At 49.0% G+C, this 24,896-nt stretch overlaps 1 protein-coding gene across 2 annotated transcripts; it reads right to left on the bottom strand.

Annotated features, from left to right (window-relative positions):
* Positions 1 to 753: 753 nt before the first annotated feature.
* Positions 754 to 24,842, bottom strand: LOC149335000 (uncharacterized). 2 transcript variants are annotated; one of them, XM_089551693.1, is made up of 6 exons: positions 24,658 to 24,842; positions 10,652 to 10,760; positions 9,706 to 9,816; positions 9,576 to 9,633; positions 8,123 to 8,269; positions 754 to 1,015 (listed from the first exon to the last, which is right to left on the bottom strand). In XM_089551693.1, the coding sequence occupies exons 1-6, from the start codon at positions 24,678 to 24,680 to the stop codon at positions 891 to 893; spliced, it is 573 nt and encodes a 190-aa protein (XP_089407819.1). In that variant the 5' UTR covers positions 24,681 to 24,842; the 3' UTR covers positions 754 to 890. The 2 variants fall into 2 exon arrangements, with proteins under 2 accessions (XP_089407819.1, XP_089407820.1); XM_089551694.1 differs by lacking the exon at positions 24,658 to 24,842 and adding an exon at positions 11,379 to 11,501.
* Between the last annotated feature and the right edge of the window lie 54 nt (positions 24,843 to 24,896).

Genomic DNA, 24,896 nt, shown 5'->3' with positions numbered 1-24,896 from the left:
GGTGACTGGCAAGCCGCATTTGTGGTGACAGAAAGATGTCTTGGCTGTATATACCTGCAAATACAAGGCAACCTCCGCTCGTAGTGGGCGCATGCAGCGGTCCTGACGGCCCCCGTTTAAGCATTTTGCGCCGGAGAAATTCCCGATTGACACGAGCTTAAAGAGAGACGTATCACTCGCCTGACGGGGACTCCGAAACTGCTGAAGCTGAAAGGTTTTGTAGATTAAAAATCCATCAGCGTTTGTTTTTATGTATCTCATCAGATAGAGTCTATCCGGTGTACACTAATTCTCTGAGTTCATTTGATTTCGCGGCTCTTGCGCTAATTTAAATCTTTTTGCCGCGGACAGTAAAACATCTCGCAGTGAGCAAATTTTGCAGTTATATGCTGATATCACAAAGAAAAATAAACAGCAAAACAAGGTTGAATAAAAACCTACGTTCAGAATTTTTTATAGCCTGAACCCGTTTGAACCGGTTCGGCGCTATCCGGAGCGGTTCGAACCGGAACGGAATGTCGCTCCGGAGCCGAACCCGGAACTGAACCCGAAAGGCGTGAACCCGAACCTGAACCGAACCCGAAAAAATTCCGGTTCGACACCCTGCACACAGCCAATTTTGCGTTTCACCTCCATCAAGATGCGGCCGCTGCGGCGAGATTCGATCTTGCAGTCTCAATCTCAGCAGACAAATGACAACCATTGAGTCATAGCGGCAAGTCATGTGTAAACAGGTGTTGTGACACAGCAACATCAATATAAAACACTGCCGTTAGTTCTTTTAATTGGCATGATTGGGCGTTAACTTCAGTACATCAGTTCTGCTCATGCTGAACACAGGATGCTGCTTCTTTTCACCACATTCAATAAACAAACTCTACAAAAGTGGGTCATCTCTTTGACCGCTTGGCCTTGTGATCCTTCCCAGTCTTGTCCTTGCGCTTTTTACTCATGGTCATCTCACCATCCTTCTCGGTTTTGTCCTTGTGCTTTTTACTCAAGGTGACTACGCCCTCTGAAATTACAGAAAAAGAAAAAAAACTCTTAGTTCAAAGCACATTTTCAGCACATGCAGCCACTTGGTACTGAACATGTGAATTATCATAACTAATTAATGCCATTTTGTGCCTCACCCAAACCACTTGAAACTAAGCCAGAGAATGCAAGTACTCTTAATTTTCTGTACAGAGCTGTTCGGTTTGGTTTAGTTTATGGGGTTTAACGTCCCAAAGCGACTAAGGCTATGAGAGATGCCGTAGTGGAGGGCTCCGGAAATTTCGGCCACCTGGGGTTCTTTAACGTGCACTGACATCGCACAGTACACGGGCCTCTGGAATTTCTCCTCCAAAGAAATTCAACCGCCACGGCCGGGATCGAACCCGCGTCTTTCGGGCCAGCAGCCGAGCACCATAGCCACTGAGCCACCGCGGCGGCTGTACAGAGCTGTGGATTGAACAAAATGTCCTCCTCATGAAAAATCTGCAAGGGGGATTCCAGTCGGAGGGCCAAGTTTCCTGAGAGCACATCTTCTCTCTACTCTTGCAGCACATACGCCCAAGCCCTTTTAAAACGAAAACATTCTTTAATGAGATAATGAGTATAGCATAGCAGAGAAGGCACAATTAACCCCTTCTGAATGCCCACAAGAAATACAGCACTTAGTACCAATATCAACTGAGTAAAATGCACTCAGTTTGAAAATGGTTGTTCAAACTAAAGTGGTGGGGCCAAGCCAGACTCTATCAGTATAGAGGGTAATCTTGCACAATCTCCGAGGCTCATATGCAAGACCTCGAACTTTTTTTTTTCTTTTGCATTCCTGCAAGACAATCATGTGTGTGATTGTAACGCCATCACATTATCCCCTTCAGGTGTGCATTATTATCCAAAAAGGGCAAAATGCTAAAATTTCCAGATTTTATTAAAGGGACACTGAGGAGAGCACTATTAATATTTTTTTTATAGCAAAGTCCGACAGTTCGGCATTTCATGGCTTTGTTGCCACTTGGACAGCAGCGAAAGATGCATTTATTTCCGAGAAATTTGGATTCGAAGTTGAAAAAGTTTTTCCCGCCGCTCTGATTCAAACTTGGGATTCTCCTATGACGACACAGGACTAAGTGACGAGAACATGACGTGACATTACGTAAAGCAGACTCCGTGATTTCTGGCCGCCAGCATAGCGGCCCAGCAGCAGCCGAAAAGAAGGCTACCACCGGCCGCACGTTGAAGGCATCTATCGGCTATTGCCGCCGTCGCTACAGTCGCTTCGCTTACGTTTGCACTGGCGTTTTGCCAGCGTTACGATGGATCTTGTTCTCGAAGTCATCAGCGAAGTTCTCGCAAATAGACACCTTTAGCATACCGTGTACCTTGTTACCGCTAGCGGAATACCGGTAGCTCGCCTGCCGCCGGCAAGCAGGCGCTGATTGGTCCCGATGCTTCAGGCGCGCGCGTAGCTGCCGGGCACGTGGCGCCACCTGGCGATTTCAAGGAGATTTGCGCATGCATTGGCTGCGCCTCAGTGATTTGTGGCTTCTCGGGTCCTAGAGTTCCTAGAACCATTGGTTCTAGCAACACTGCTTTGTCCTATGACGTCATCACGCTTGTACTTGCGAGTTTGGCCTGTGGCGGCGATACCTGTATTTTGGTTCTTGCTCTTTTCTACGTTACAAGAGCTTTGTTGTCAGTATGAGTGGCGTTTTTGTAATCAGGAGCGGGTATTCTGTCGATGCAAGCCAACTTCAATTTCTCCTCAGTGTCCCTTTAAAGGGCCACTGACCAGGGTCCGGACATTTTTGAAAAACAAGCCCACTGCATAGATGAGGCATCGAAGATAACCTCTGCAAAATACTAGAGCCATGCGCGCCCCGAAAAGCTGCGAAAATTCAAATCAAAGCCCGTTCGTTCTTTCCTTCCTTCAAAAACGGGCCCGGCCCACTACTCTGCACCCCGCTGACGTCAGGGGGGGCTACTTTCGCTAAAGGCACTCCATTGGTGCATCGTTCTGACTGACGGGAGAAGGTTGGGCGTAGCCTTGGCGTTGCGTCGTCTGCACAACGCTTTCCGCAGCGCCTTCTGTTCTGGCTCATGCCTACAAACCCGCATGAAGGAACAAAAAAAAAAAAAAAAACTGCGGAGGGAGCGTGCGGCGACAGCCTTGAACCCTAGCCATAAAAAGTAAAAAAACAGTAAAACTGAGGGAGTTGGCTCGCCTCGCCCCCCCCCCCCCCCCCCCCCCCCCCCCCCGCCGTGATCCCGTCACGAGACGCTCTGCGTGCGCGCTCCCTTCTCAGTTTCTTTTCTTCTATGCGAGCCCCCCAAAACAAGGTTTTAATTAGTAGTGCAGCAGAGCCTTTCCCTCGCTTGCCCACTTTACCGCTCCGCACACATACCGCTTATCTTTCGTGCATCTTGCGTACGCCTTGACTCCAATGAATGACATATGCTTTGGAGCGGAGAAAAGACACAAACACACAGAACACAAACACGCATGGAGAAAAGCAAACGGGCGGTTGCCGGGTCCGCGCTTCGCCGTGTGTTTCGAACACAACCGACTTCCGCCCCTCCGCTCGTGAAACGGTGGGGAGGCCTAAAAGAAAATGAAAAGGTGGCTCGTTAACTGGGAATGACAAACAGATGTATGAAAGGATGCGCTCGCTAACAAGTCTAGGTGGTCGAGCCGATCGCGCCTCTCGATCGTTCAGTGTGCGGAGAAAATGCAAAAACCAAGAAAAGAATTCTATTGAAGGCGGGGCCATGACGTCGCCCTGTGACGCACTCCACAGACACCACGCCTCCGGCTTACACCGGAGAAGGAAGGGGTGATTTTGCCTTGCCGAGCCTACTCGACGAGGAGCGGGAGAGAAAAATTTCGAGGAGGGAGTGGAAGGAGAGGAGGCTCGCTGAAAGAGAGGTAGAGAGTGTCTGCTGAGCTGGGGTGGTCCGTGGCCCTTTAAGGAACATGCTCTATTGCACAAGAAAAAATTTCCACCCTCCTGGGTATTTAGTTATGTAGAGTCTGTCAAGACCTCATTTCACCGCATCATGACTCCACACAGGTTCCAGGGTCTCAACTATATACTACTTTTTGCGGGGGTGAAATTTCTATGGAGCCAAAATTCTAGAGACCCATGTACTGTACAATGTCAGTGCACGTCAAAGAACCCCAGAATTTTCTGGAGCCTTTCATTACGGCGTCCCTCATAGCATGAGTCACTTTGGGATGTTAAACCCCATAAACCAAACCAAACCAAACTTGATTCCGGTAATAAGAACACTTCCCATAAAACTAATCATCACACTTTGAACCTTTTAAAGCAATCAACAAACAAAACAAAATGTGCACTGGCCGGAGCCATATCAGAGCTAACGCACAACGTGGAGGCATCAATCTTAAAAACATTTTTTTGCACTCATTTCATATTCCTGGGTTGAATTGGTTCAGCATACAAGTTTCCACACATCGGCACATTACAGTGCCCACAATTCCGTGCACTGAGCCTTCTATACAGGGATTTTATAATATTTAGGATGCATGTACAAATGTACATGCAGTGCCCGAAGGGGTTATACCAGCTCCTTCACCCTAATCTGCCTAGCTGCACAGTGCAAAAAATCTTGGGAGCCTTCTTAACCACATTCCTAAGCAAGAAAATGCAACAGCATTTAGGTTGCCTGCTATGGTACCTAAAAAGAGAGTCTAAGGTGGTTGTGATTTTCCTGCCAGAACTCCGGTTGGAACCTGTTCCATTTCCTTCACATGATATGCATGAGTCATCACTTTCTGGGATGTTCAAGCACCTTCCACTGGATTATCATATGGGATTACACTAATCCACCTTCCTCCATTTCCTGGGGTGGGCCTACTTGGAAAATTTTGGGGATTCATCTGCCAAGGTGCACAAGTTACAATCTGTCGGCCAGGTTACCATCTGCCATGGTGAGCAGGTAGTGATGATGCCACAGAGTCACATGACCCCTCTCAACCAATCAGGATGGCCCATGAGGGCAGGTTGTGATGACGTCACGAGGTCACATGACCTCTTCGACCAATTGGGGAATTTCGTGACAGAGAAGCCAGAAATTTTTTGTGAGATGACAATCTAAATGCTGTTGCATTAAAAGGAGACAGAGTCGGCAGTAGGAAACTATCCCTGCCACCTGCATTCGCATGCCAGCATAATGTCATCTTGGTCAGGTCAAACTAGGAGGTTTGTTAAGCCCAAGGCATGAAGGGACATAAGGGTGTGGCAGAAGGGAAGCACACAATGTGCAAACTGAAGGCAAATGGAGAAGGTAGTAATAAGGCCATAATCAATAAATCAAAGGGTGGCAGGAGTACCTACTCTATACATTCCTGCCTGAACTCATATACAGTCAGAATCAAATGCGAACAAACATAACAACCAATACCAAGAAATATTAACAGCTAGACAGGAAATTACAAGCAAGGCCTATTAGTACTTACAAAGAGTGACCTTCAAACCCCTGAAGAGAAAATCAACTGCTGCAGTATCCAATCTCCCCCCCCCCCAGAGCCACCCCCCCCCCGATCTTGCTTTTTTTTTGTTTATTTCCTTCGGGCAACATACAGCTATTGCCCACGAGGCAAGACAAAAGGAGGTGCTAAACCTCCTGACTGGGTCTTGTCCTCGCCTGGGTACAGCAGCAGGAGCGGTATTGCATTATACAACAAAAAAAAAAGGCTGTCTTTGCCATCACTTACACAACAGACGCATCATAAACAGTTCTTGTAGATATATACAGATAATAAAATAATAATATGCACTAAATCATATACAAAAATGGTACAGAAATGCAATACATTAGGGTTGTTCGAACCGACATAACATTACATCAAACGGAACCAGAAGTAAGCATTTTGTCGTCTAGGACACAACGTTAAACAAAAAGAAAGACGAACAGATGCGTTTAAAACCCCTGGGTGTCGAACTATTTTTAGCAGCATCTATTACAAACGGATGAGAATTACACAACAACATGATTTGGTGCTCAATTGATTGTGTTCCGTAGTTAGTACGAGGCCTATTTACCACAACAGAAGTCTGACGCAAGCTGTAACCAGTAGATCTATTTAGGTATGTGTTAAAAAAATTAATGTAATTTTTTTTATTTCATTAAAAATAAACATACATATTTTGAGTTCATACATGGTTTTCACAGGGATCATTCGAGACTGTGTATTTGCCGAGCAACTATATGTGTTGTTTCCTGCAGGCAAAAGTAACCGAGCTGCACGTGACTGCAGGGCTGATATTTTTGCTAAGTCAGTTTTGTTACAAGCACCCCAGATAAGAAGACAATAACTGATGCGAGAATAGATAAGAGAGAAATACAACTGTCTTTTCAGCGAGAAAGGTATAAGATCTCGAAGCAGGGAAAGCATACCAATAGCTCTCGCTATCTTGACACGGGTGTGGTCGCTCCAGCCTAGGTTGTGATGGAATTTAACTCCTAGAAAGGAATGGGAGCTGACACGTTCAAGGTAGCAAGAGCCGTAGCGAAGCTTAAAATCGTAATCTATTGGCTTGTTTTTTTGCACAAAAAAGCATAAATTTTGTTTTTTTCTCGTTGAGTTCAAGACTATTTAAGTTTAGCCATACACTAAGATTTAATAGCCACGTGTTAGCAGTGTTTTTAAGTTCATTAAGATTTGTTCCAGAGAAGAACACATTCATATCGTCTGCATATAATACTATATCATCAGTTTGAGGAATGTTAACTATATCGTTTATATAGATCAAGAAGAGCAAAGTGCCTAATATAGATCCTTGCGGTACACCATATTTTACAGTCTTTGGGTTTGATTTATAGCCATGTAGGGATACGAACTGAAAACGCAACTCAAGGTAACTGCACATGAGTTGAAGTGCTATGCCCCTAATTCCACATATTTCCAGTTTTCTTAGCAAAATATGATGTTTGATGGAATCGAAAGCCTTGCGAAAATCTAGAAATATTCCAACGGTGTAGAGCTTATCCTCAATATTTTTAATTATTTTATTTTTTATTTGTACGAGGGTCATTTCAGTTGATCTTCCTTTCTGGAACCCGTACTGCTTTGTTGATATGATGTTTTTTGCAACAAAAAAGTTGTTGAGGCGTTTGTGTATGACACGTTCAATCACTTTCGAAAAAAGAGTCAAAACTGAAATCGGCCTATGGTTGTTCAGGTCACTGTACATTCCTCCCTTGTGAATAACAACGACACGAGCTTCCTATCCTTGTTTCAACTGTCTTCTTCACATATCATTTAATGCTGATAGACAAGCTGAACCTACAGCCCGGTGTCAATCAGCACAGGCAAAATGCAAGAATGAAACCAGAAGCTAGCAGAACATAGCCACATCAAGAGCACCAAGACATTGCAGGATGCATTACACTGTACAGTGACAGGCATGCATGAAATACATGAGACTTAAGTTAGAATCTTGCACCCAAACAAGAACACCACCACATTGTAAAAAGCACCCTTTACAATGGAACCAGCGAGGAAAAGACAGACATAACCAGAAGAGAAGGGGAGACAGATCATAGTCAGACAACTGGTTACATCTGTTTCTCACTGGTTTATTTGTAATGCTATGCACCAAGTGGCCCAACTATGTTCCTCGCAACACTAAAAAACGCATCTGCTTTACCGTCTGTTTTAAATATTAACATGATGAGTACATTTCGCATCGGAGTAACACAGCTAAGGCCTCACTGTTTTTGTCAATGTTACCTGCATCAAAACTTTTGCGATCCCAATCACTCTTCTATGAAAAGGGTTTGCTTCACTCGCAACAAATGTTATCTGTAGCTCTAATAAACCAGTGTGCATAACACAAGAAGTCTGGTGCCACTTCAATCTTATTACCATGAAGCTTAAAATATAGAATAAACTTACAGAGAGAAAAAAAAACAGCGCGAATTCAGACTCGGACGAAGGAAGACACACAAGGACAAGCACTTGTGCTTCGTCCCAATCTTAGTTTGTGGTTTCTACTCAATGCATTACTAACTCGCCAAAGCTTCTGGTTTAAGTTTACACAGCACACAGGTAGGCCATCGACCCTCTACCCCCGCATACATGCTGATAGCACAAATCAATCCCTACCTGAGCCAAATGGCACGAAACGCTGTCGGGCTGATTCATGCACCGAATAATCAAGCTCCAGTTTCTCTGGAGAGCTTGGAGTTGGCAAATCTTGTAGACATGCCATTTTCTTCGTCAGTGTGGCCATGCCAGCAAACATGCCACCAACTGCAAAAATGGCAAAAAAAGAACACTTAATCATGGGGTCCTGATCTTCACGCAAGTAATAAACATGCAACTATAGTTGGAGACAACTCAAGAACAAAGCGGCAAATGCCCCTCAAAGGGGCTCCTTGAGCCCCTGACGTCGACCAATTCTCACTCTCCCCTTTATAGGACTTGCTATAGGACCTGCTATAGGACCGTATAGGACCTGCTAGTGTGAAATCACAGGTGGTGGCAGATGAATTGGGAAGAACCACAGCTTAATCGGATTAACCTCGGCATCATGAAAACAGGTCCACGCCATTGGCTGGAGGGCTTCCTTTGGGGAGCATCTGCAGCTCTGTCCTTGAGTTGTATGCGACTATAGTATACTAGATATAAGTGCTTCACATGCAACGCGTAATAGCAGAACATGAACATGTAATTCTTCCCAATTCACTAGCTTGCATGATATATTAGTGACCAGGTTTTAGCGCTTGTGAACACTGTAATGAAAAGCAACCAAAACAGGGTTAAGGCCCTGTTTCGACCTGTTCAGGTAGCTCACGGGCTACACTGTTCCAGTGCGGAGCCTGACAGGATAGGTTTCAAATGCAGCCATGACGGCTGAATTTCATGTCTATGCTTTAAAGGTGCACTGAAGAGGATTCTGAACATGTCTTTTTGCCGCGGGAACTCGATCCACACGTTCCTAGCATTCTTAGAAACAGTGACTTATTGCCCTGTGTGGCCGATTTCCCCAATTAAAATGAATTAACGTCTGGCTCCCGCCTTTTTTTTTTGAATTCGGCCTCGTATGGTGGGCGGAGTCGACCAACGCGTGGAGCGCCTTTCACCCAGTCCCGTGGAGGCTTTGCTTTCGCTTTATTTTGTTTTTTAGGTTTCCATGAATAAATAGTTTCATTCGCATATAATATAGCCGCAAAATAAGCCCGAAGAAATAAAAATACGCGCGGACTATTTGCTACTACGGACTACTACGTATTACTCCGCCGATGGCAGAGCGGCAAGCCGCCACGGGACTGGGCGAAAGGCGCTCCACGCTTTGGTCGACTCCGCCCACCGTACGAGGCAGAATTAAAAAAAAAAAAGGCGGGAGCCGGACGTTAATTCATTTTAATTGGGGAGATCGGCCACACAGGGCAATAAGTCACTGTTTCTAAGAATGCTAGGAACGTGTAGATCGAGTTCCCGCGGCAAAAAGACAAGTTCAAATTCCTCTTCAGTGCACCTTTAAGGTTTCTCATATTCCGTGGAAATAATGTGAAAAACAAGTAACAATGGTGGAATTTTGGCAGCTCAATCTTACCGAGCGTTATCTGCTCACTTGCCTCATCTTGCACTGAGATGCTCAACTTCTGGGTCTCCTGGGCATGTAAAAAAAAAACAGCAGATTTCATGAATCATATATTTTGGCAAATGAAGTTGCGATGACTTACATTATGATTTTTCTTTCTGAAAAATTCGTATGTGTTCTCTCCAATTTGCACTGAAGTTCTGTCACCCCCTCTGAGCGAAATCTTCACTCCATCCAAGTTTGAGATGTTCACCTGAATAGAGAGGTCATGGGGTAACAATGTTTACCTGCGTTGTGAGCATAGGCACTTCAATGGCTATACAGGGACTAAATCTTAGCCAAAGGCGAATATAACTGGACCACAACATAACTACACATGCAGATTTATACAGTGAAAACTTATTTTCCACAAACTGCTCACTAAAATTAGCTGAAAACAACACCCATACAAACTAGAATTTCTAATAAGGTACAAACTTACGTGAAGACAGGACACAACGAAAAAACACACAGGACATGTATAGAATCCTGACTTCTCCGCACAAGTATGTACCATATTAGAAATTAACAAACTTACCCAAACAAAAGTATTATTTAAACTAGAACTACAAGCAACAAGATCAGTTCAATGAGCTTACTTCCAATTCCCAAAGCTCTAAATGTAAAGCATAAATGGTGCTTACACCTGCATGCTAAACTGCCAGGTTATGCAAGCTAGTAACCTTCGCTATAACAAAAAAAGTTTCCACAAAGCCTACACCATTAGCAGTCAGCATTTAAAGTCTATCATATGCTATGTCCAATCACTTGAACTGCATTACACAACCACGGAGAGTAGCCAAGCCTACCCAAGTCAACGTTAACAATCATCTTGCAAAAGCAAAGCGAAATAACTTTCTGGGCAAAGGTTTATATGCAAGAATTTTAAAAAGACAAAAGCAATCAGAACACTATGGCTTAAACTGTTCACATACTGCTTCTCATTATATATACCCCCAGCCACTTTAAAAACTTGCTTCTTTACTCCCTTTAACAAATGTGTGCAGAGAAACAGCCCACTTGAGTTGCTGCAATACTTATGCACTTACGTCATTAGGCGTCTGAATAAGCCACACCCGGTGTTCATCAGCAGACACTTCCTCGGCTGGGAGTGCAACACCATTTGTCACAGCAGAGAAGCCGTCGGAAACTTGGTATCTAATGCAGAAATAATAACAGAAACGATTGTAAATTGTGGATTCTGTGGTTTTAACATACCGAAGTGACTCAGGCTATGAGGGACGCTGTAGTGGATGGCTCCGGATTAATTTAGACCACCTGCCTGGGATTCTTTACAGTGCACTGGCATCAAACAGCACACGGGGGTTTTTGTATTTCGCCTCCATCGAAATTTAGCCGCCACGGCCGGGATAGAACCCGCGACCTTGAGGTCAGCAGCCGTTGATCATGTCATCGCTCCGGGTAGGTCAGAAAACACAATGCGAGCGTCAAATACTGCAAAAACGCTGCTGCAATAAAACCAACAATATATGAACGCACTGTGCGAGATGTCGCACCTGACCCTTAACTGCCGCATTCCGAGCGGCCACAGCAAACACAATGTTGGGCATAATAGAAACAAATGAAAGTGGTGAATGCTGCAGCATGAAACCAAACCACCTCAGGCGCCTGGGACCGCGAACCGTTACGAGATCTTCGCTAAGCACCTGTAGGCACTCTCACTGAAACTGCAGCATACACAGTGCGCCATTCGTCGACTACGCAGCGCGGCAGCCTAAAAATCATTTCACGCAAGGCACACCGCACCATACTTACAGCGGGTAGCTGTGCATAGTAGTAAAATGCCGTCGTGCTGGTGTCAAGCGTGTTTCGAGGGGCTCGTTCGACAAGCTATTGCGGCTGGGTTTCGTGAGACGTACCCGCCGTCTGCTATCCCAGTGTTGCCATACTATAGTGTTGCCAGACTTGCGCGACTTCCAGTGTTGCCAGGTTATAAGGTTGCCAGATTGTGAACTAAAACCCAGTGTGGCCAGACTATTTGTTCCCTCTCCCTTTTACATTCTCCTCCGCCTACAGCTACGCTGTCGCGCCGCAACCGCCCAGCTCGTTAGAGCAGCCTTGCCCGGAGTGGCCGCCGCCTGTTCGCCAAGCGAAAGAGCACGTCCGCGGCGGTTGTGGAATTGTTTTTTTAGTGACTTGTCGAGCAGACGGGTAGCACAGACGAAATCTGCCGATGCGTGGCCCCAGTGAGCGTATTAAGACGAGAGAAACGCGTGATTTTGTTGAAATAAGCGCGCTGTGCTCAAATTCACTTGTCGAGCAGACGGGTACGACAGACGAAATCTGCCGATGCGTGGCCCCAGTGAGCGTATTAAGACGAGATAAACGCGCGATTTTGTTGAAATAAGCGTGCTGTGCTCAAATTCATTTGTCGAGCAGACGGGTACGACAGACGAAATCTGCCGATGCGTGGCCCCAGTGAGCGTATTAAGACGAGATAAACGCGCGATTTTGTTGAAATAAGCGTGCTGTGCTCAAATTCACTTGTCGAGCAGACGGGTACGACAGACGAAATCTGCCGATGCGTGGCCCCAGTGAGCGTATTAAGACGAGAGAAACGCGTGATTTTGTTGAAATAAGCGTGCTGTGCTCAAATTCACTTGTCGAGCAGACGGGTACGACAGACGAAATCTGCCGATGCGTGGCCCCAGTGAGCGTATTAAGACGAGAGAAACGCGTGATTTTGTTGAAATAAGCGTGCTGTGCTCAAATTCACTTGTCGAGCAGACGGGTACGACAGACGAAATCTGCCGATGCGTGGCCCCAGTGAGCGTATTAAGACGAGAGAAACGCGTGATTTTGTTGAAATAAGCGCGCTGTGCTCAAATTCACTTGTCGAGCAGACGGGTACGACAGACGAAATCTGCCGATGCGTGGCCCCAGTGAGCGTATTAAGACGAGAGAAACGCGTGATTTTGTTGAAGTAAGCGTGCTGTGCTCAAATTCACTTGTCGAGCAGACGGGTACACCAGACGAAATCTGCCGATGCGTGGCCCCAGTGAGCGTATTAAGACGAGAGAAACGCGTGATTTTGTTGAAATAAGCGTGCTATGCTATGCTAAGGGATGATCCCCACGCTGGCGTCGCTGCGTCTCATGGTGGGATAGGTGGTAGCGGTTTATTTTAAAGAAAAAATAAAAAAGGCGAACGAAAGGAATGTTGCCGGCCGCGTCAATTGCCATCTGTAGCACGCGAGCTGCAGCCGGCGGAGGTGAAAGGGAAAATATAGCGAGGAGAAGTATAGCGGGGAGCGATGGCAAGAATTAACAGGGAAGAGCTTTGTATGCTATTTATAAAATTCAAAAAGTAATCAAGTTCGCGCCGCTCGCGCGCAAATGTCCGGGCAGTGGAGACACTCATTGGAAATCAAAGCGAGCCGCCGCCAGCCTCGAAGAGAGCGCGCACGTGAACGGGCGAACAACCAACCGAAAAGAGCAGCAGTCGGGAAAGGGAACTTTACGTGTGGGCGTTCCTCCTCCTCTAGCATGCGTGTGGTTTGCTTGCTCGACGATAGTCCTTAATTAACACAAGATGTATACTTTACGCGGATGATACGACATTATTCACTCAGGACAGCATTTTCACAAGCCTAATAAACAAATTAAACATGGACTTACAGAATATTGTTTTATAGTGTGACAATAACTTGCTACAACTTAATCCTACAAAAACCACTTTCATGATATTCCGATCTCATCAATAGCATGTCATCCCGAGCCCACACGTTTATGTGGGACATCATATTATCACTGCCTCCGAATCCGTTACATTTCTCGGCATCACGCTTGACTGCCATCTAAAATTTCATCTACACACGAAATCTATCAGTAAAAAAATTTCGTTTGGAATAAGGGTGTTAATAAAAACTAGACATTTCTTTCAACGCCATGTTCTCTTATCCCTGTTCTATGATTTCATTAACAGTCACCTTAATTATTGCCTGTCATCATGGGGAAATACCTATTCATGCCATGTGTCATGTATTTCTCATCTTCAAAGTCAAGCGCTTCGCATTTTATCTTTCAGCCCATACACAGCCTCTGCTTCACCTCTTTACTCTGACGTAAACATTCTGCCGTTGAAATGCCTCCTTAATCTTAGGTTGGGCCTTCTAATCTACCGCGCTCGCAATGATAATAATCAACTTCTCTGTTTTTCCGCATCTTTCCTTGCTAATAACACTAGATTCTCTGAACAAAACAATATTCTTCTACCAAAAGTGAGTACAAATTATGGAAAACAAACTGCTTTTTTCTCCGCCATCAAAACCTGGAATTCATTACCACTAGCAATCAAATCCGCACGTTCGCAGCCCGCTTTCTACACTTTACTAAAAAAACATCTCTCATCAACCCATTAAGCCTCATTCCATGCTTAAGGTTGCCTTAATCTCATTTTCTGTTCCCCACTCTGACAGCAAACGGTCATTTGTTACTCATCTGGAACCTCTTGGTTTTTCCTCCGCCTATGTTTTATATCTGCATTTATTCAATGCCCATTGCTATCCGATGTCTTTTTGTGTTCTTTCTCTTGCTCTTATGCTTTGCTGTTTTATGCCTTTTTTGTTAAATTACACCCGCTAACTATTGTCTGACTTATTCATTGGCGCAAATTACACCAATCGGTTTTAACTTAACTGTATACTTTGTGGGTTTCTAAGTGGACACAGGCCACCACCCACCGCGGGTTCGAGCTTCGCGCGAGCCAAGGGCCCCGATCAGCCGTCACCACACACACACTGGGACACCGATGCAGTGCACTCAGCCTCCGCTGGGAGGAGAGCGATTCGCCGCAAAGAAATAGGCCTCCAAGTTCACAAAGGAGACGTTTATTCACATCGTCCTCCAGCTGATACACACACACTCAATAGTCACCCCGTCCCGGGGGCGCGCGAGGAGCAAGGCTCCGCTGCGCGCACGAAGCGACTCGAGTAATGCGCACCGCTAGCACGCCGCTGCAGGAGAATGTCCCCGCGGCAGTGCTGTGATCTCTCTCTCGTGTCGACCGTTGGGCCGGTTGCGAGAGAGAGTGGGCATTCAACGCAAGGTACGCCTGTCAGAGGTCGCTGGACCCCGCTGGACAGGCTCGAGCCGCTGCAGGTCAGAGGACACGTGCGGGCGAGCTCGAGTAAGCACTGGTCCGAACGGCAAAGGCCGGCACGGACAAACAGTAACGTACGCACCTTACGCTGTCTCGGAGGGAACTCTCTCTCTCTGGGCCCCGCTCGGACGGTCGCGCCGTGCGCGGCCGCCCGTAGCGGGTCCCGATTTCCCGCCAAAAGGCGCCAATGGCAAAGGCCGTTGGGGAGCCGGGGCGGAGCTGTGGCCAAATGACAGTGATTAGTCACCTAGCCGCCTCTCCACCGCCTGAGGCGGGAGCAAGGGAAAGAGGAGAAACAACGCGGGCGGCCGGCACAGCCGCGCAAAGGCGACGGCGGAAAGCCAGATTCCCACATCCCCCTCTCCTTAAATGCCCTCCTACCCATCGGCAAAGCACGCGGCCAAAATAAAGAAATCAATACACAAAAAAATAAGCTACACTTCAGTTCCAAAATAAAGAAATGAATACACAAAAAAACTAGATACACTTCAGTTCCAGCCACAACAACGTAAGAAAAAAAACAACACAAACAAAGGAAAACAAGGCAAACAAACAAACACGGGCATACGCTTCAGTAAATCAAAGCAGCCTGCAGATTATATACACGGTACACAAGGAGATGTGAATACCACTGTACAGCTGTGTTACAGGTGGATGCCAGCCTCAAAGTTCGATGGCGCGGCAAATTGGGCCGGTCGGCGACTCACCGCTCGCAGACTTCAAGTTGAACGGGTTGGGAGGGCCGACGACTGATGGCGGTCTTCTTTCCGTTGATATAGGGTGCGTTGATGACGACGGGGCCGCGGCAGAGCACTGACCTCGCGCCCTTGGCCACGACATCACGTTCGGGCACAAGACAGTTAGTGCACCCCTTTCACGCCGGCTGAAACGGGCGAGGTCGTTCGGCGGCGTCCTGATGTGTAACCTTGGCCACAGCGAGGGGTCCTTCTCATCCTCGCGCTCACGCAGAAGGACACAACGGCACAACTCACAGGCGTCGCCTTGGCTCATGGTTACGCGCGCACACAGTCACAGCCACAACCACGCATACACCCGCAAGTGCGCGGACGCTGGTCGGCGACAACGACCCCCCCCATCAGAAGCGTCCAGAGGCGCCGCGGCGAGGGTCAAAGGGTGCACTTTCCGCCCCAAACGCCCCGCCAACTTCCCCTCCATACGGGCCGCACAAAACTCGCACCGCGACACACGGCTCCTTAACGAGCCCACCACCTACAGTCAGGCCGGAAATGAGAAGAGGCGCGCCGTACAAACGACACCCATCTTTTGCTTCTAGAAGATAAGAGCAAGCACGAGCGGGCTGAAGTTTGCCTATGTACAAGTCTGGGAAAAAAAACTGAACGCCAACACAAACGCATGTTGCCTATGTACATATCGGTACGTTAGAACGAAAACAGACGAACAAGCAGGAAAACGAAAGTGGCTAGAAACTGACTCAAGCAAACAAATAAATAAACTGAAAAACACACAAGGCTGGAACTGAGCATGCTGCCAAAACAACAACAGAAAAAAACACACCGTGCTTCACCTGGGTAGGGCCTGACAAGAAAGCTCGCCAGCTAGCTGAGGCTGCGTGCCTTCGGTTGCGGAAAAGTCCGCCGTCCGGCATCAATCACACAGGTGACCGTCGCCTCACATTGTACCGGTGCTCCGTACGCTTGCGTTCCGCAGCACCAGTTGTGCCTTTACACTTGCCTTTGATACCAATGGGTACCGGCGCAAGCTCGTCAGACCGTGACGCGTAGGCCTTCAGGTCTATGAACCCCTGCTTGCTCCTGGGGAAAGGCCCCATCAAATCGCAGGTGGCCATCTGCCACGGACGCACACTGTCAATCGGTTTGATCATTCCAGGCGGCTTGCCGCCCCGTGACTTCACCGCTTGACAGACATGGCAGGAACGGCAATAGCGGAAAATGTCACGCTTCATGCCGGGCCACGTCACCGAATGACTCAGTTTTGCAAAAACTTTGGAGCCACTCAGATGACCGGCCAGTGGCTCGTCGTTAGAGAATCGCAAAAGTGCGCCTCTTAGACTTTTGGGGATAACCACCTAGAACGGGTCGATGGACTCGTCATCGGTGGCTATGTACTTCAGCACGAGCCCGTCATTGTCCAGCAAATATGAATCCCCGGGGTTCGCCGCGACACACGCTGGCTTCTGCCCCCCTGCGCCCGCTACAATACAAGTAGCGTCACGGCGCTCCGTCTCCCTGAGACCGTCGCTCACCTCGCGACAAAACGGGTCATTTTGCTGGGCTTTCAGTAGCTCTTTAGGGCTGAAAACGATTCCAGTCATCCCAGAGGGGAGCATGGTCTCGTCCCCACTCAGGTTTGCAGCCAAAATTTCCGTTCGCGTCGGCACTTCCGAGGCGCTCACGAAGAGCTTTGCCTCTCGTCCGCTTTGCGAAGCGCTGCTTGCCTGGTTAGCGGAATGGGTTAACCCGTTTGCGGGCTCCCCCTCCTTGCCGCCCGGCGGCTCGTCCGCTGTTTCGCCCCCTCCGCCTACAGGCGTCAAGGCGCCGCTGGCGAGTGGGGCACGGGATAGCGCGTCAGCTACCACGTTTGTGCTCCCCTTTCGACACTGCACGGAAAAGTCGTAATGCTGTATCAGGAGAGCCCAGCGCGCCAGCCGACCCGCAGGCTCGCGGAGCCGCATCAGCCAACTGAGCGCACTGCACCCCTGCCTCAGTGGAGGCTTGGGCGGTCTACACGAACGAGGGAGGCAAGGCTCCTAGTTCGATGAGCGGCGTGGTTTCCACAGGGAACCGGGCCAGCGCCTCGCCGTTCCCAGAGCAGAATTGACTGCTCGCGGGGCACGGCTGCTGCTGTTCGAAACTGCCGGTTGCGGCAGCGTGACACGAACTGCTTTCGCACTGGGCGGAAAGCTTGCACAGCTGAGGCATGCGACCAGCGGATGCACCGCAGGGTGCTTCCGATACAGCTCCAATGGGAGCCGCGTGGTCGACATTTTGGGTTGTCTCGCCGTAAACCCCAATGGGGGGCCGCGGCCAACCACGGTGTCTAGCTATTCGCAGGAACAGCAGCCAGCGGATAAAACGAAGCTACAACTCCGTAGGGAGCCGACATGTAGCTGCCGAGTGCCCCGCTGGGGGTAGACATGGTGCGCAAGCGTGATCGTCAAGGCGACCTGCTCGGCTAATGTGCCATCAAAGGCGTAAGCGCCAATGACTTAGCACGTTGGGCGCCAGTTGTGGGTTTCTAAGTGGACACAGGCCACCACCCACCGCGGGTTCGAGCTTCGCGCGAGCCAAGGGCCCCGATCAGCCGTCACCACACACACACTGGGACACCGATGCAGTGCACTCAGCCTCCGCTGGGAGGAGAGCGATTCGCCGCAAAGAAATAGGCCTCCAAGTTCACAAAGGAGACGTTTATTCACATCGTCCTCCAGCTGATACACACACACTCAATAGTCACCCCGTCCCGGGGGCGCGCGAGGAGCAAGGCTCCGCTGCGCGCACGAAGCGACTCGAGTAATGCGCACCGCTAGCACGCCGCTGCAGGAGAATGTCCCCGCGGCAGTGCTGTGATCTCTCTCTCGTGTCGACCGTTGGGCCGGTTGCGAGAGAGAGTGGGCATTCAACGCAAGGTACGCCTGTCAGAGGTCGCTGGACCCCGCTGGACAGGCTCGAGCCGCTGCAGGTCAGAGGACACGTGCGGGCGAGCTCGAGTAAGCACTGGTCCGAACGGCAAAGGCCGGCACGGACAAACAGTAACGTACGCACCTTACGCTGTCTCGGAGGGAACTCTCTCTCTCTGGGCCCCGCTCGGACGGTCGCGCCGTGCGCGGCCGCCCGTAGCGGGTCCCGATTTCCCGCCAAAAGGCGCCAATGGCAAAGGCCGTTGGGGAGCCGGGGCGGAGCTGTGGCCAAATGACAGTGATTAGTCACCTAGCCGCCTCTCCACCGCCTGAGGCGGGAGCAAGGGAAAGAGGAGAAACAACGCGGGCGGCCGGCACAGCCGCGCAAAGGCGACGGCGGAAAGCCAGATTCCCACAACTTTTGTTCCAGCTCCCCTGCCAAACTTGTGCACTTTTCTTATGTATTCCTGATGGGAGGTCCCCCAGGCAGTTTCCACTTTGGGACCTCCTACTGTACTAACTTTTTTATGAAACTTACAGCTCATTTATATTTCGTTTTAATAAACCTTTTAAATCTGGGGAAAAAAAAAACCGTTCAAGAGGCGACATGTGGAGTCATGACACATCCGGTTCACAAAGGCGGCGATGAATAGGACTCCAGGAACGCTTCCCTCCTCGTGCGTTAGTGCACTGCGCCACGGGCTAACAAAGGCAGAGCGAAGGCAGCACCCACCCCTGAAGAAGGGACCAAGTTGGTCCCGAAACGGTGGGCAAAAAAATGAAAATATTGGTTGGCGTCAGTTTCCTCTCAACTATCTCAAAAACCCATAAAGACGGATTTCGGTCGAAGATGTTTTCGTTCCTACAATTACTGTTCTGAATGCGGCTTTCAACGCAGCACGAGCTCCAGAGCATTCTTAACTGCCAGAAGAAAAAAATATCCAGCCACTACGAAGTTCCTGGGCAATAATTGGATGCACGCACATGAAGTAATTATTTCTGCAAGGCTGCTTCTGACGACGCCCGAATTTCGCACTTTTTTCGAAGCTCACCAAGCACAGCCTACAATTTCGTTGTTATCAGTTATTCAGTTCAACACTGCCTACCCCAATTAAAAGTGTCAATGTTGCGTGAATCTGAGCACGCGTCGTTGGTACCTGTAAGCTAGACGCCTAAGGCGCCAGTAGGTTCCTTCCCCCTCTCGACGGTAACTACCGTGTCCATCGGAAGTCTAGAGGGGTTAGGAATGGTGACAGCGCGTCGCGCGCTTCGGACGCTCTCCAAGGCCGCGGGAAACGGGGACCAAGGGGCCGACGACCGTTTCCTATTAAAAAGAGATTAGCTCTCAAGTGGGTGGGGGTCAGTAAGGTCGGCGACTTCTGAAAACCCGCACTGTCTAGCTAAGCAGCGGACATTACTGGCGCCACTAGAGTCGGGCTCTGGCGAGCACTGGGCGCCGCCCACTTGTGCCTACAGTGCCACTGCAGCAGTATTGATTGAAATTGCGCGAAAGCAGATTTAATAAAGCTCCGCCCAATTATCGAAGGTATTAAAACCAGCTGCAAACAAAGAAGAGGAGCGCGCCGAGTCCCAATCTCGGCCGCTTTTCTACAGACCTTTTTCAAACCGCCTTTTTTTTAACCGCCTTTTTCTCCTGTTGCCTTTATTTTTGTTTCCGTCTTCAAGAAAATAGTTTTGCTTCTCAAGAAGTTTGGAGTTGCTGCCCCAACCGGCAACGTGTCGCCGGACGAGTGGACGAAGGCAGTGTGCCACGCGCGCGATTAGTTCGAGACAGGACGCTACGTACAATTTGTCGTTTTCTGTAAATGATTGTGCACAGTGGCCGCTCGCGCGCTCTTGCTTTCGGACAGAGCCCGGACATTTGCGCGCGAGCGGCGCGAACTTGATTACTTTTTGAATTTTATAAATAGCATACAAAGCTCTTCCCTGTCCATTCTTGCCATCGCTCCCCGCTATACTTCTCCTCGCTATATTTTCCCTTTCACCTCCGCCGGCTGCAGCTCGCGTGCTACAGATGGCAATTGACGCGGCCGGCAACATTCCTTTCGTTCGCCTTTTTTTATTTTTTCTTTAAAATAAATCGCTACCACCTATCCCACCATGAGACGCAGCGACGCCAGCGTGGGGATCATCCCTTAGCATAGCATAGCACGCTTATTTCAACAAAATCACGCGTTTCTCTCGTCTTAATACGCTCACTGGGGCCACGCATCGGCAGATTTCGTCTGTCGTACCCGTCTGCTCGACAAGTGAATTTGAGCACAGCACGCTTATTTCAACAAAATCACGCGTTTCTCTCGTCTTAATACGCTCACTGGGGCCACGCATCGGCAGATTTCGTCTGTCGTACCCGTCTGCTCGACAAGTGAATTTGAGCACAGCACGCTTATTTCAACAAAATCACGCGTTTCTCTCGTCTTAATACGCTCACTGGGGCCACGCATCGGCAGATTTCGTCTGTCGTACCCGTCTGCTCGACAAGTGAATTTGAGCACAGCACGCTTATTTCAACAAAATCACGCGTTTCTCTCGTCTTAATACGCTCACTGGGGCCACGCATCGGCAGATTTCGTCTGTCGTACCCGTCTGCTCGACAAGTGAATTTGAGCACAGCACGCTTATTTCAACAAAATCACGCGTTTCTCTCGTCTTAATACGCTCACTGGGGCCACGCATCGGCAGATTTCGTCTGGTGTACCCGTCTGCTCGACAAGTGAATTTGAGCACAGCACGCTTATTTCAACAAAATCACGCGTTTCTCTCGTCTTAATACGCTCACTGGGGCCACGCATCGGCAGATTTCGTCTGTCGTACCCGTCTGCTCGACAAGTGAATTTGAGCACAGCACGCTTATTTCAACAAAATCACGCGTTTCTCTCGTCTTAATACGCTCACTGGGGCCACGCATCGGCAGATTTCGTCTGTCGTACCCGTCTGCTCGACAAGTGAATTTGAGCACAGCACGCTTATTTCAACAAAATCACGCGTTTCTCTCGTCTTAATACGCTCACTGGGGCCACGCATCGGCAGATTTCGTCTGTCGTACCCGTCTGCTCGACAAGTGAATTTGAGCACAGCACGCTTACTTCAACAAAATCACGCGTTTCTCTCGTCTTAATACGCTCACTGGGGCCACGCATCGGCAGATTTCGTCTGTCGTACCCGTCTGCTCGACAAGTGAATTTGAGCACAGCACGCTTATTTCAACAAAATCACGCGTTTCTCTCGTCTTAATACGCTCACTGGGGCCACGCATCGGCAGATTTCGTCTGTCGTACCCGTCTGCTCGACAAGTGAATTTGAGCACAGCACGCTTATTTCAACAAAATCACGCGTTTCTCTCGTCTTAATACGCTCACTGGGGCTACGCATCGGCAGATTTCGTCTGTCGTACCCGTCTGCTCGACAAGTGAATTTGAGCACAGCACGCTTATTTCAACAAAATCACGCGTTTCTCTCGTCTTAATACGCTCACTGGGGCCACGCATCGGCAGATTTCGTCTGTCGTACCCGTCTGCTCGACAAGTGAATTTGAGCACAGCACGCTTATTTCAACAAAATCACGCGTTTCTCTCGTCTTAATACGCTCACTGGGGCCACGCATCGGCAGATTTCGTCTGTCGTACCCGTCTGCTCGACAAGTGAATTTGAGCACAGCACGCTTATTTCAACAAAATCACGCGTTTCTCTCGTCTTAATACGCTCACTGGGGCCACGCATCGGCAGATTTCGTCTGTCGTACCCGTCTGCTCGACAAGTGAATTTGAGCACAGCACGCTTATTTCAACAAAATCACGCGTTTCTCTCGTCTTAATACGCTCACTGGGGCCACGCATCGGCAGATTTCGTCTGGTGTACCCGTCTGCTCGACAAGTGAATTTGAGCACAGCACGCTTATTTCAACAAAATCACGCGTTTCTCTCGTCTTAATACGCTCACTGGGGCCACGCGTCGGCAGATTTCGTCTGTCGTACCCGTCTGCTCGACAAGTGAATTTGAGCACAGCACGCTTATTTCAACAAAATCACGCGTTTCTCTCGTCTTAATACGCTCACTGGGGCCACGCATCGGCAGATTTCGTCTGTCGTACCCGTCTGCTCGACAAGTGAATTTGAGCACAGCACGCTTATTTCAACAAAATCACGCGTTTCTCTCGTCTTAATACGCTCACTGGGGCCACGCATCGGCAGATTTCGTCTGGTGTACCCGTCTGCTCGACAAGTGAATTTGAGCACAGCACGCTTATTTCAACAAAATCACGCGTTTCTCTCGTCTTAATACGCTCACTGGGGCCACGCATCGGCAGATTTCGTCTGTCGTACCCGTCTGCTCGACAAGTGAATTTGAGCACAGCACGCTTATTTCAACAAAATCACGCGTTTCTCTCGTCTTAATACGCTCACTGGGGCCACGCATCGGCAGATTTCGTCTGTCGTACCCGTCTGCTCGACAAGTGAATTTGAGCACAGCACGCTTATTTCAACAAAATCACGCGTTTCTCTCGTCTTAATACGCTCACTGGGGCCACGCATCGGCAGATTTCGTCTGTCGTACCCGTCTGCTCGACAAGTGAATTTGAGCACAGCACGCTTACTTCAACAAAATCACGCGTTTCTCTCGTCTTAATACGCTCACTGGGGCCACGCATCGGCAGATTTCGTCTGTCGTACCCGTCTGCTCGACAAGTGAATTTGAGCACAGCACGCTTATTTCAACAAAATCACGCGTTTCTCTCGTCTTAATACGCTCACTGGGGCCACGCATCGGCAGATTTCGTCTGTCGTACCCGTCTGCTCGACAAGTGAATTTGAGCACAGCACGCTTATTTCAACAAAATCACGCGTTTCTCTCGTCTTAATACGCTCACTGGGGCTACGCATCGGCAGATTTCGTCTGTCGTACCCGTCTGCTCGACAAGTGAATTTGAGCACAGCACGCTTATTTCAACAAAATCACGCGTTTCTCTCGTCTTAATACGCTCACTGGGGCCACGCATCGGCAGATTTCGTCTGTCGTACCCGTCTGCTCGACAAGTGAATTTGAGCACAGCACGCTTATTTCAACAAAATCACGCGTTTCTCTCGTCTTAATACGCTCACTGGGGCCACGCATCGGCAGATTTCGTCTGTCGTACCCGTCTGCTCGACAAGTGAATTTGAGCACAGCACGCTTATTTCAACAAAATCACGCGTTTCTCTCGTCTTAATACGCTCACTGGGGCCACGCATCGGCAGATTTCGTCTGGTGTACCCGTCTGCTCGACAAGTGAATTTGAGCACAGCACGCTTATTTCAACAAAATCACGCGTTTCTCTCGTCTTAATACGCTCACTGGGGCCACGCATCGGCAGATTTCGTCTGTCGTACCCGTCTGCTCGACAAGTGAATTTGAGCACAGCACGCTTATTTCAACAAAATCACGCGTTTCTCTCGTCTTAATACGCTCACTGGGGCCACGCATCGGCAGATTTCGTCTGTCGTACCCGTCTGCTCGACAAGTGAATTTGAGCACAGCACGCTTATTTCAACAAAATCACGCGTTTCTCTCGTCTTAATACGCTCACTGGGGCCACGCATCGGCAGATTTCGTCTGTCGTACCCGTCTGCTCGACAAGTGAATTTGAGCACAGCACGCTTATTTCAACAAAATCACGCGTTTCTCTCGTCTTAATACGCTCACTGGGGCCACGCATCGGCAGATTTCGTCTGTCGTACCCGTCTGCTTGACAAGTGAATTTGAGCACAGCACGCTTACTTCAACAAAATCACGCGTTTCTCTCGTCTTAATACGCTCACTGGGGCCACGCATCGGCAGATTTCGTCTGTCGTACCCGTCTGCTCGACAAGTGAATTTGAGCACAGCACGCTTATTTCAACAAAATCACGATCACGCGTTTCTCTCCTCTTAATACTCTCACTGGGGCCACGCATCGGCAGATTTCGTCTGTGCTACCCGTCTGCTCGACAAGTCACTAAAAAAACAATTCCTCAACCGCCGCGGACGTGCTCTTTCGCTTGGCGAACAGGCGGCGGCCACTCCGGGCAAGGCTGCTCTAACGAGCTGGGCGGTTGCGGCGCGACAGCGTAGCTGTAGGCGGAGGAGAATGTAAAAGGGAGAGGGAACAAATAGTCTGGCCACACTGGGTTTTAGTTCACAATCTGGCAACCTTATAGCCTGGCGACACTGGAAGTCGCGCAAGTCTGGCAACACTATAGTATGGCAACACTGGGATAGCAGACGGCGGGTACGTCTCACGAAACTCTGCCAGCTATTGCTCAGCTGCGCGGGACTTACTTTTTGGTTGCTGCAGAAGGCATGGTAGAGTGCTCTTGGAATACTGTGCTGTTAGCAATACGAAAGAGCTCTAAGTTGCACAGCTAACGCAGAGGCATGCACGAAGTATCAGTGCTACTGAAGCCACACAACGCGAAACTTGGCAAAACGCTGTTCCGCGCGCCCATTTGGCTCTGGATTGGCTACTGTTGACGTCATTTGGGCTCTTCACGGCTACACCATAGATGCTCGAGCACCGG

This window comes from Amblyomma mixtum, chromosome 7 (genome assembly GCF_055824585.1).
Source record: "Amblyomma mixtum isolate Tamu chromosome 7, ASM5582458v1, whole genome shotgun sequence".
In the NCBI taxonomy this organism is placed as follows: domain Eukaryota; kingdom Metazoa; phylum Arthropoda; class Arachnida; order Ixodida; family Ixodidae; genus Amblyomma; species Amblyomma mixtum.
This window is presented reverse-complemented; position numbering and strand designations above follow the sequence as displayed.